The sequence below is a fragment of the Podarcis vaucheri genome (genome assembly GCF_965113315.1).
Source record: "Podarcis vaucheri genome assembly, chromosome: 12".
NCBI lineage: Eukaryota > Metazoa > Chordata > Lepidosauria > Squamata > Lacertidae > Podarcis > Podarcis vaucheri.
In genome coordinates, this window is record NC_138750.1 from 55,097,605 (window position 1) to 55,110,187 (window position 12,583).

Here is a 12,583-nt window from a genome sequence, read left to right on the forward strand (position 1 = left end):
ACCCACTACATTCCTTATCAGAATCCCCACAGCCCCTGATCTCCCAACACCACATATAGTTTGGCCTTCCGGCAGGCAGCAAATCCAACAGCTTTATCAAGCGCTTCCTGAACCACGATTCATTGCTGATGAGCTGTGGTGGGCCTATTGGGTCATGTTGTGTATGAGTAGCCTGTACCAGGTCTCTAGGTGGAGTAGCTACAGCAAACAAGGGAAATGCACTTTTGTTTCCTTGGTTATTGCTTCTTCTCAGCGCCATTTTCCTTTTCCGCCTTGATCCTCAGCCTCACTTTCCCAACACTGCCTCTTAATCTGATTGGCTGCAGCCGCCCATGTGGTTTTGTTTACAAAAGTTACCAGGTTAGATTAGCGTCATGATGTTTCAGGATGTGATCAGTCAAATTTCACGCAAATGGGCAGGGGGTGGAAGGAAGCTGTGCTAGGAAATGAGGTGAACAATTAAGAGCAAAAAAAGGGTGTATTCCATATTGAGCTTATTGAAGGAAATGTGGGGATGATGATGATGATGAGAGGAGGAGGAGGAGGAGGAGGAGGAGGAGGAGGAAAACCTCCTGCGGACTGCCTCGCCAGAGTGGTGCATGCTCTGGTTATCTCCCGCTTGGACTACTGCAATGCGCTCTAAGTGGGGCTACCTTTGAAGGTGACTGGGAGCAGCTGCTGAGACCATATAACACTGGTCTTGAAAGATCTACATTGGCTCCCAGTACGTTTCCGAGCACAATTCAAAGTATTGGTGCTGACCTTTAAAGCCCTAAACGGCCTCAGTCCAGTATACCTGAAGGAGCGTCTCCACCCCCATTGTTCTACCCGGACACTGAGGTCCAGCGCCGAGGGCCTTCTGGCGGTTCCCTCACTGCGAGAAGCCAAGTTACAGGGAACCAGGCAGAGGGCCTTCTCGGTAGTGGCACCCTCCCTGTGGAATGCCCTCCCACCAGATGTCAAAGAGAACAACAACTACCAGACTTTTAGAAGACATCTGAAGGCAGCCCTGTTTAGGGAAGCTTTTAATGTTTGATGTATTAGAGTATTTTAATGTGTTTTTGGGGGAAGCCGCCCAGAGTGGCTGGGGAAGCCCAGCCAGATGGGCGGGGTACAAATAAATTATTATTATTATTATTATTATTATTATTATTATTATTATTAACGGCTCACAGGACTGCACTGAAACAGCCTATGAGCAAAGGTGAGGGAATGCAGCTGGTAACACAGTTAGGGCAGAAGCTAATCTTGTTCCTCATGAGGTGACCTCCTATCAGCACAATCACATCATTGGTTCTGCTTCTCATTAATTCTACAGTGTGACAGAATGTTCAGAAAGTGGGACAGAATATTGAGGACTGACATTAATATGGCTGTCTCCATTTCTGTCCGCTGCAATATTTGCCCACCTTTCCTTGAACATGGAAATGTGGCCTTCAGCTGACTCCTTACCTTCTCAGCATATTCTGTCTCCATGGCTGCCCCCTGCTTCTCATCAGCATCTTCAGACCCCTCGCTATCGGACTCGGGGGCAGCAATGGGAACACAGACAAACACATTGGGGTTGCTGATGAAATCATCCGGGATATGAACCGAGCACCTCTCCCCGTTCTTCTCGATCTCTCCGTTACCATGACTCTCCTTGAAGTTCGGGAGATCTTTTCGAAGCTCCAGCCCGTTCTTCTCAGATTCACATTTTATTTTCTTCTGAGCTGCCTTCCGCTTGTAGCCAAGAGCTTTGAAACAAAAAGCCAACATTGCCTGTTTTGCTGCATGCAGCCCCCGGTGGATACGAGCGAAGGCAATTTTAAGGTTGTTCGTTTCTCGGTCGTCTTCCGGGAGTTGGAGGAGGTTGTCAGTGCTGAACGAGTTCAGCAGCAGGGCGATGAACAAATTGAGCACCTCAAAGCAACGGGAAGAGCAAATGTTTAACAACATTTCTAGCATAATTGTTTTGTTTTTTTCTGAAGAGAGATGGAAACACCCAATTCTGGCATGATCAGGACAAGGAAACCAACCAACAGCCAGGGATAGGCAAAATTTGTCAATTTTGGTCTCTCCCAGTTTCTCATTTTGTCAACCTTAAGTTCAGTTCTCCACATTTGCACATCAATTGACGTGTGGGGGTTTTTTATTTTAAAAAACACACCATGAAAATCCATCATTTAGTGCAAATTTATTGTGATATACACACTTTGTATGCAATTTTGCCTAATGTATGCATTTCTGGAAATCAATTTTCCGTAATATAATGCATTTTTATGTTAGCTTGATTAACATATGCTTTTTAAAGCACATTTTACCCTAGTTGTATGCATTGTCTACTCTTAAAATGATATATCTGTTTTCATTCTTATTAAATCTTTGCAAACTAGTTTTAGAACATAGGTGGAATGAACAAATATCGACAAATTGGAGCAGAAAATCTGCCTACAAAGCCAGGTAAGAGTGAGAGGCAGGTAAGATGCTTTACTTCCTTCTCCTGTCTCCTCATTATGGAATTTCATTTCATTTCCCAATGGCTTGAGAAAAGACTGAAAAAAGAGTTTGGATTTGGATTTGATATCCCGCTTTATCACTACCCGAAAGAGTCTCAAAGCGGCTAACATTCTCCTTTCCCTTCCTCCCCCACAACAAACACTCTGTGGGGTGAGTGAGACTGAGAGACTTCAGAGAAGTGTGACTGGCCCAAGGTCACCCAGCAGTTGCATGTGGAGGAGCAGGGAAGCGAACCAAGTTCACCAGATTACAAGTCTACCGCTCTTAACCACTACACCACACTGGCTGATGTGAAAGATGTGAGAAAATAAGAACAGTAGAAGGGCCCTTCTAGATCAGGTCAATGGCCCATCTAGTCTAGCCTTCTGTTCACACAGTAACCAACCAGATGCCCATGGGAAACCTGCAAGCAGGACCTGAGTACAACAGCACCCTCCCCACTTATGATTCCAAGAACCTGGCAGACGCAGCCCAGGACAGATTTTCTGGAATACTACCATTCCACGTACTTGTCTTATTTTAAAGATACAGCATGAGGATGGACTTTTCAAACACCTTTCCCCTTTTCATTAACAGCAAAGCAAAATTTTGATAAAAAGGGGAGGGGAAACCAAAAGGTACCTGTAAACTCACCACTAAATTTCCAATCACCATGACCAGCAAGAAGACAAGCAAGCACATTGATTGCTCATTGACCACCATGCAACCCCACATGGTTTCAATCCATTCTCCACACAAAATTCGGAAAATAACAAGGAAGGAGTGGAAAAAATCTTGCATATGCCATCGTAGTTTGCAGTCATCGGCCAATTTCTTACAATGAGTCTTATAGTTGCCCCCAAATAGCTGCATTCCAAATACAGCGAAGATAAAGACGATAATGGCCAGAACGAGGGTGAGGTTGCCCAGAGCATCCACTGAGTTTAAAATTATCTTAATAAGGGTGTTTAAGGTTGGCCAAGACTTCGCCAACTTGAAGACTCGCATCTGTTGGGGAGGAAAGTATTGTATTGTTAGATAACCAAAGAACAGAACAGTTTGGCAGTTTCTATTTTTTGTAGCCTTCAGTTCTAACTCTGTTTATCCTTTTCAGCTTCATCTTGCCTTTTCGTTCTCTTTTGAACATATTGTTATTTATTATGTCCGACCCTCAGCAGCCAAACAAGTGCCTATGGGGAAGCCCCAAAGCAGAACATGAATGGAGTAACACACTCCCACTCATTTTCCCCTAGCAACCGGTATTTAGAGGCATGGTTTCTGCGATGCTGGAAGTAATAGTTGGCCATCGTGTCTAGTGGCCACTGATAGCTTGTCTCCTTCATGTCTCTCCCAAGCAGCACAGCACAGGAGCTGGCCTTGGACAAGTATTTTCAACTCCCTTCCTGGTCCTGAAAGCACTGGGTGGCCTTGGGGAAGTCGCTGCTTCTTGCCCTCAATTTCCTCTATCTGAAAATAACATCCCTCACAGGGCACATCTGGAGATTAGCAAGTTAAATCTTTCACAGTACTCCACAAATGTATAATCAATAGTGATCTTCTGCAAGAGATGTAGCTCATGGGAAATCCTGTCCTATATGTCCATGAAAAAAGAAAGGAAGGAAGAGGAAAAAAGAGAGCGAGGAATTACCAGCCTCAAGGTCCGTAAAACTGTAAAATTTCCTTTCCTGCTGCCTTTTTTCCCTGAAGCCTTATTCTCTTTGGGTTCACTGCTCAGTTCAATGATGCTTATGAAGACAATCACACTGTCAAAGATATTTGAGCGCTGCTGAAAATAATAATAGGGATCCAGCGCAATGATTTTCAGGATCACTTCTGCAGTGAAAATTCCGGTGAAAATCTGCAAAATAGAAGTGGAGACATCAAATCTGCATCTTCCAGAATCCTCTCTTCTCATGCCGGGGTTAGGGACAGTTCACATGACAAACAGGCACGTTGAGAAGTCCGCAAACCCTTCCTGGGGGGCTCCATTGCGGTCTGGCACTCCCTCCATCACCCTTCACAATCAGGCAAGGGAGGCCCCTTGGGCTGTGTCCCGGGCAGCAAAGGAGGTCCCTGGGCTGAGTTTGCTGCCCAGGCAACAGATCCTGCCAGCTCGCTCAATCAGCCAATTGTGAGTGGGCAAGGGGGTGGGCCGCTCCTGGAGGGTGGGCTCAGTCTGCTCCCTGGGCATATAAGAAGAGCATGTGGCTTTTTCCTGGCAGCCACTCCTAGAGTCAAAGTGAATGGCAGCATGTCTGCCACCTTTCCTTTGGCTTGCGCTATTAGACAACATTGTGAGATTTATAATATTAAATATAATTTAGTTTCATTTGCAGACGATATTCTTTTGTTTATTTCGTACTAATCAGGCTAGTATTCCCATCTTGATGCAAACAGTAGGTGCTTTTGTTAAAGTATCTGGTTACTCTGTTAATTGCTCCAAATCAGAACTGATGCCAATAAGTCAAAACCTGATTACCCATTCATCCAAGGAATATAAATTCCAGATTTGTTCAAAATCTATTAAATATCTAGGTATGCTAATACCAAGAGATATAACCGTTTGTTATAGTTAACAGAAATAAATTAATAAAGAATTTTCTTCAGATAGTGATAGGTGAGAATCATTGAACCTTATACCTTTTGGGGAAGGGTGAATGCTGTCAGAAATCGATACGATAATAATAACAAACACATAAAAGCTTATTACATGCTGATGCAGAACATCCTGCTTGCCAGAATTCGCTTACCTTGTTGCCTATCCCAAGCATGGCCTCGAAATCAGGGGACATTTTATAGTGTTCTAGCGCCATAAATAGAGTATTCATCACAATGCAAACTGTGATTGTGAGGTCCGTAAATGGATCCATAACAAAAACGCCCACATTCTTCTTTATCTTCAACCACAGTGGGCAAAAGTTCCACACAAGATACTTTGCAGCCAAGTTCTTCAAGAAGCGGGGGCACTTCCGATTAGATTCTTCAAGTTCTAAACATTAAACACAATAATGTAAGGTCCCCCCTCCCCATAAAAAAAAAGATTTAGAAACACGCGCTTATGGTCAGGAAGTGGGATCAATAAGTACTTGTGAGAACAACAACTACTGAATCTGTTGATGCTCCAGCAGAATTCTTTTTAAAAATGTACGATCAAGGACTATCTGTTAGAATTCCTGCTCCATGATTGCAGTCATGGGATTGTTGTCTTTCACATGACGGTGTACGTTTTGATTCCACAGAGTGGGAAGTGATGGAGACAGGATGTTTGTGTTACTGTGTTCCGTGAAGTGGGACTATTGTCCTTTGTTCTTTTTCTCTTTGCTGTCTGATGCTAGAGAGAGAGGGAGCCATGTTGCAGTGCTCTGTGTGTGTTTATATGTAAATAAAGTAGATTAGCCAAAATGCTGAGTTGCTAAGGTCTATTATGCAACTGCACAAACTCTGCGGATTCCTAAGTGTGCGAGTGTCGGTTGGCATCGGTCGCTGTGATGTTCGGGCTGAAGAAAGCTTTTGAAGCTCCTGAACGATCAACCAGGAGGAAGAGAACTTGCCAGTCGGGCATGTGTCTCTGCCAGGGTCCTACTCGAGTGTAGGCCGAACTCCTAACAATCCCATGGGCCAGTTCTTTGTAAGACCATAGGAAACTATTTTATGTCAGAAGCTTTGTCCAGCAGGTTCAGTGGCTTTCAGGAATCTTGCCTAGCTCTTCATGAAGACCCCTGGGATGAACCGGGGCTCTCCACATAGAGGGCATGTTTCTTTGACCACTGAGCTACAGCTCATGTGACTGTATCGCTATTCCAATTTCACTAGCTTCCTATCTGTTTCTGATCCCAAAGTGCTAGCTAGTTACCTTGAAAATCCCTAAATGGCACTTCCCGCCCTACCGGTGGGGAAAGGGTGAGAGAAGATCTACATTTATTTTATTATTTTTATTTCTTAAATTTGTATATTGCCCTTTATCTGAAAATCTCAGGATGGCTTACAGCATAAACATACAAAGTAAAAACACAAAATTCATATGAAAAACCAGAACCAGAACAAAACAAACCCATAGCCCCAACTCCCACATCAGGAACAAAGGGACAGTAAAGATCTAAATTGGGATCGGCTATCCATGTGATTCCTGCCACCTGAAGCAGTCATCTCATCTTGCCTCAAGGCAGGGCCAGCCCTGAATCCCTATTTAAAGGTGATATGCAACACAGGAACAATACATAGACCCAAGTGCAAGTGCTAAATCCGCCCATTTATGGCATTTGAAGCATGTCCTTAACCTTGGTATCCAACCACTATAATGGCGCCCATGAATATGCAACAACATACCTTCCAGCGCACTGGTAATGATGCTGACTGCACTTGCTGCCCTTTGTCTTTGAAGTGGGTGATTATAATAATCTACTGAGAGACGCTGAGTTTGGAACCTCTTGTTGGCTTCATCACAAGAAGTAGTCTGTTTAAAGATGTAAACAACATGTCTAGTTATGGAAGCGTTATGTGCTTCAATCTCAGGCAGGAAGAGTAACAGATATGAACGTAAATATGCTTATTGCAAAGTTCAGTGGACCACACAGTCTTAATACATTCGGAGGAAATGTCGAGTGACAATGAGTATTATTGTTCAGTCGTTCTAAGTTTCATTTTCCTCTCACTTCACTATTTATTAGTTCCTTCCTCACCCAGTTTACATGCAACTCAGGACAACACTTCATGCATTTGATGAAGCAGGCTGTAGTCCATGAAAGCTTCTGTCATAATGCATTTGTTAGTCTTCAATATGGGTGTGCCTTTGGAATCTTAGCTTTAGAGCTGCACAGCAGTCCTTACCTAAAAGAGAATGGATGCACTATGGTGCAGAAAGAAAATATTTGCTATTTATTCATACCACAGGGCTCTCACCTCTTAACTCTTACTACTCCTTCTTCTTTAAGTCTGCCCCTGCCTCCAAACTTTTTGGTAACGCTCCCCACCCTCCATGCCCACTATTCACAAATACATTTACAGTGAGATTCTGTGAATGCCTATTTGGAAGTAAATCCCATTGAGTTCAATGAGGTTTACTCCCAGAGAAGTGATTGGAGGATAATAATCTTAATTGTTGTTGTTGTTGTTGTTTGTTTGTTTGTATATATATATATATATAGAGAGAGAGAGAGAGAGTTGCAAATTGCCCTGGGACTAATGATGAAGGCTGGGGAAGAAATTTAAATCATCATCATCTGTAGGGAAGTAATCTGAGGATAATTTTTAGGGGTGGAATCATTTTTCCTCTAGGTACAGAAAACATATATAGCAAAAATTGATTACTGCATCCTAGACAACTGGGGGGAAGCCACCAATAAGAAAATTGCATCTGTCTGATTACATTCTCAACTCACCAGATCTCCTTTCCCAGGATTTTCCATAACTGGAGGAAGTAATGACCCTTCATTGGAAATGGGATCCATGTTAAACGGCCTTGTTCCACTGCCCCCCATCAATGAAACCATCCCATTGCAATCGTCTCCAGCGGCCCATTTGCCGGGCTGCATGTAGTTTGGAGCTGTCAGGTGAGGACTGTAGCTGGTTTGACTTTGGATGCTTGGACGCCTTCCCATTCGTGCAGCCAGCAGTGTGCTGTGCTGGATCTCCGTCTCCCCAATGCTGCTAGATTCATCCTCCCCAAACTCAGCCCTTGAACCAGCATCTCGGCCGGATACATGGAAATTGAATACACTTCCATGACTTGGTCGGCGTCTGGTTGGGTTTGAACTAGGACCGTAATTGTGGCTAATGAGAGACTGCAGAGATCAAAAGAAGGAAAAAAGAGCAAGAGTGATGCAGACTTTGACATGCTCTGTACTAAATACATTTAATGTTGGGTGTAAGAGTCACTTACAGAAATCCTACCAATTGCAGCAGAAAACTTTATGACTGGCCTTGTGCCTTCCTGTTAATAAAGAGCACTCTGCGTTCAGAATTGGCAGCTTGTTAGGAGTGATAGCCTGCTTCTCATTAACTCAGTCTTGCACATACACTCCCGTCTCCCAGTTAACTACTCCACAAAATTTCCCACTAGTACTTAAGTCTGTTAATCACTTATGGCTTCCTTACCAGTCACAGGAACCAAGGAACTTGCTATTTATAAGCCTCTGTTAATTCTCATACTTACTGCCATGTGAACCTACTAGGACCACCAAGGAGGATTACAATTTTCTAACACCTTTATTCAGACAGATGACACTGCAACTGATTTATTCTATGGCTGTTAGTTGATTTATGGACAGGGTTTGCTATTTTTTATTGTTGTGACCTACTTGTGACCTGTTACTGAGAACTGCTAAGAGTAAAGGAAAAACAAATACATCACATATAAAGCTGTATGCATAGATTGGTTTCCTACTGTTGTAGAATATATATACTTTCTAAAATGTAAATTTGCTAAAAACATTCATGTAGATTTAGGGTTGGCAAATGCTGATTAAAAATTAAGTGTCTTAGTTAAAACCTTTTTTCTCCCTTCATTTAAACTCCTCCATCTATGAAGACAAGTTAGAGTACAATTAAAAGTGAAAAGAAATAATGGTTGGTTAAAGCTATGGTTTTCCCAGTAGTGATGTATGGAAGTGAGAGCTGTACGATAAAGAAGGCTGATTGCCAAAGAATTGATGCTTTTGAATTATGGTGCTGGAGGAGACTCTTGAGAGTCCCATTGACTACAAAGAAGATCGAACCTATCCATTCTTAAGGAAATCAGCCCTGAGTGCTCACTGGAAAGACAGATCCTGAAGCTGAGGCTCCTGTACTTTGGCCACCTCATGAGAAGAGAAGACTCCCTGGAAAAGACCCTGATGTTGGGAAAGATGGAGGGCACAAGGAGAAGGGGACAACAGAGGACGAGATGGTTGGACAGTGTCCTCGAAGCTACCAGCATGAGTTTGACCAAACTGCGGGAGGCAGTGGAAGACAGGAGTGCCTGGCGTGCTCTGGTCCAGGGGGTCACGAAGAGTCAGACACGACTAAACGACTAAACAACAACAAAAGCCTTATGAAATAACTACCGGTTTCCGATAGCTGTCACTAGACTGTGATTTTGGGGTTTTGGGATCTTCCCCATAATCTTCCATCCCCAAAGACAACTTTTTCATTCTGTTGCTTCGTTCTTTGACCTCTTTAGAGCCTATAGGTGACACTTCAAATGAGCTATGAGACATGCTGTCGTTTTCTTTTGCAGCTAATTCCTAGGATGAAGAAAAAGAGAAGTGCACATTGTACCATTATGTCTTCATATGAGATAATAATAATAATAATAAAATACTTTTTGGTATGACAACTTCCCATTCACAGATAACAGTTTGCATTGGATATCCAAATTACTCACAACCTTCATGATTTTAAAGTAAATCACGGTGTTTTTCTAAAAGGATTTTTGTCTTGACGGATTTTTCTTGCCTAGCAGGTGTTAGCTATGTTTCAAGTCTGAGTTCCTAATTTTTGGACACATGAAACATGGAAGCTGGTGCTTAATCTCCTATGGAAGCATCATAATTAAGTGGCAAGTTCTTGCTTTGACCATGTTTAGATCCCATCCCATGTTCAATTTATGCTTTCCCCATTCTAAAGAGCTTTTTTTATGCCAGCAGACCTATGCAGCTGTTAAAAAAACATTTGATTAGTCGGTCATTTTAATTACCATTTTGTATTGTTTTTAATGGTGTTTTATGTTTTATTGTATACATACTATATATAACTACTGCTATAAACTATGTTTCTGGGGAAATGGAGGTAGTCGTAGATTAGCAATGGGGCAATATATGAACCTCCTGCTCTTTCTTCAGCATCTCCATGGCTTCACGAAATTTCCTTTCTTTTGCTTCTGTTTCAGCAATAGTGGCTGTGCTCTGTTCTTCGTAGGCCATCGTGACCACGGCCAAGATCAAGTTGACCAGGTAGAATGATCCCAGAAATATGACCAGCATGAAAAACAGCATATAGATCTTCCCAGATGCTCTGAGAGTCTGTAGTCAGAAAGAATACAGTAATCATTCTTTTGGTTGTGGTGTTTACAAAATGTTAAGGTTTTCATTACCAGTTTCCCATATGTTAAAGGGAAAAAGGCCTTTGAAATCATATAGAAAACATGAACCACACTAAAAAATAATAATACAGTAATTCATTAGCCAAAATAAAGATGATGAAAGAAACAACATTAAATCTAAAAATGACACATGAAATTCTATACTATGCATGATCCAAGCTTTGCTTAAAAACTGCCAAGGAAGGAGAGTCCACAACCTCCCAAGGTGGTCTGTTCCACTGTTGAACAGCTCTTACTGTCGGAAAGTTCTTCCTGATGTTCATTCGGAATCTCCTTTCTTGTAAATTTAATCCCCTGGTTCGGGTCCTACCCTCTAGAGCAAGACAAAACAAGCCTGCTCCATCTTCAGTGGCAGCCTTTGAGATATTTGAAGGTGGCTATCATATCTCCTCTCAGACTCCTGCCTTTTGGACCCAAGAGAACCCTTAGATGGCTGACAATATTTTGACATTTTTTTTACAAGAAGGAACATTCATAACTGTGATCCCCCTTCTGCGCTCTGAGGTGGCACAGTTTATTCTACCAGCTCAGGAATCTGTGACAACATTTCCATCTCATATTATCACCCCAGGATTCCGCTTGGTAGACTCTAGCATATCATTCTGCTACTTGTATAACAATGACGGGAGCTGTAAAAGGTAGGCAGACTATGGCAGTTTCCCCATGCAATTTGTTTCAAAAGAATTGAAGCATATACCTGTTGATAGAGGCGTTCCCAGTAATCCTGCGTCATGAGGCGGAACAGGGAGAGGAAGGCCCAGCCAAATGTATCAAAGCTTGTGTACCCATAGTCAGGATTTTCTCCAACCTTCAGACATACATATTTCGGCGGGCAGGAACTGCAAATAACAACTTTGTTTCAGTGATAAAATTCTCCAGCATTTAAGTATGAAGAGAAAGTTCTGCCAATACAGTGGTACCTTGGCTTACATATGCTTCAGGTTACAGATTCCCCGAACCCAGAAATAGTACCTTGGGTTAAGAACTTTGCTTCAGGATGAGAACAGAAATTGTGCTCTGGCAGTGTGGCAGCAGCAGGAGGCCCCATTAGCTAAAGTGGTGCTTCAGGTTAAGAACAGTTTCAGGTTAAGAAAAGACCTCTGGAATGAATTAAGTACTTAACCCGAGGTACCACTGTATATGGAGAGACTTGAAAATATGTGAATCTTTTTTTTTTCTTTCTGAAACATGGCTCCTACATTCAGCAGAGCTGTGGCTCCCAGTAGGTTGGCCAGAATGGAATTTGTGGCCCTCGGGCTGGAAATCGTTCCCCACCCTTGCAACAGAACTGCAGCTTCCAACTGAAAGTGGTAAATCTCAGATCTCACCACACTGGGGCACATTTACAATGTTCCACATGCAAAAACGATGAGAAGGTCACATTTGACTTTGAACACACAAAAATTGAATTTGAGAATGTGGGCCACAGTTTTGGGAGGAGGGGAGGTAAGTAAGCAGAAAGTAAATAAATATTCGGAGTGAATAACAGATATTAAACACACTCATAACAGGTATTATGTAAACTTACCCACCATCTGAAGCATTGCTGCACAATAAATAATCTTCAGTGCCATTCTTATGTATGTAATTCACTGCAACAAAAGAGTCAAGGATAAATATGGTTCCAGATAAGTAGAGGTTCTAAAACAGCCAGTCGTTTTGTCAAAACCCATGGTTATCGTCCTGGCTTATCAACAAACCACAGTTTAAACTAATCACTGTTCCTCCAGTTTTGATATAATGTGAAACAGTTTAGTTTAAAACCAGAAGTGGGTGCTTCTAATCACATCTGTGCTAAAGGAGGGGAGGGGAAGGAAGAGTACATGAGCCCAAGGTTTCCTGTTGCTCATGCACTAAACTAAACTAGGGTTGCCATATTTCAAAAAGTGAAAATCTGGACACAAAAGTTGTTGACCTTTCTTGGCCAAAGTTGTTAAGTTGTTGAGCTTTGGCAAAATCACAAGGACGTTTTGGAGCTAATTTTAAGGAAAACAGGCAACAACAGCACTGCCTCCATGCAATATTGTC

The 12,583-nt window shown here is 42.5% G+C and overlaps 1 protein-coding gene across 6 annotated transcripts in view; it reads right to left on the reverse strand.

Annotated features, from left to right (window-relative positions):
- The window catches only part of LOC309514809 (sodium channel protein type 5 subunit alpha-like), a 39,085-nt gene that overhangs the window by 18,842 nt on the left and 7,660 nt on the right, over positions 1-12,583 (reverse strand). For all 6 annotated transcript variants that reach the window (XM_082192129.1, XM_082192128.1, XM_082192131.1 and 3 more), the window contains exons 4-13: positions 12,084-12,147; positions 11,253-11,394; positions 10,278-10,475; positions 9,519-9,698; positions 7,857-8,258; positions 6,805-6,931; positions 5,229-5,467; positions 4,127-4,336; positions 3,133-3,486; positions 1,453-1,902 (exon numbers count right to left, since the gene is read on the reverse strand). In XM_082192129.1, coding sequence (XP_082048255.1) covers positions 1,453-1,902; positions 3,133-3,486; positions 4,127-4,336; positions 5,229-5,467; positions 6,805-6,931; positions 7,857-8,258; positions 9,519-9,698; positions 10,278-10,475; positions 11,253-11,394; positions 12,084-12,147 — 2,366 coding nt within the window. The remainder of the gene's footprint in view (positions 1-1,452; positions 1,903-3,132; positions 3,487-4,126; positions 4,337-5,228; positions 5,468-6,804; positions 6,932-7,856; positions 8,259-9,518; positions 9,699-10,277; positions 10,476-11,252; positions 11,395-12,083; positions 12,148-12,583) is intronic.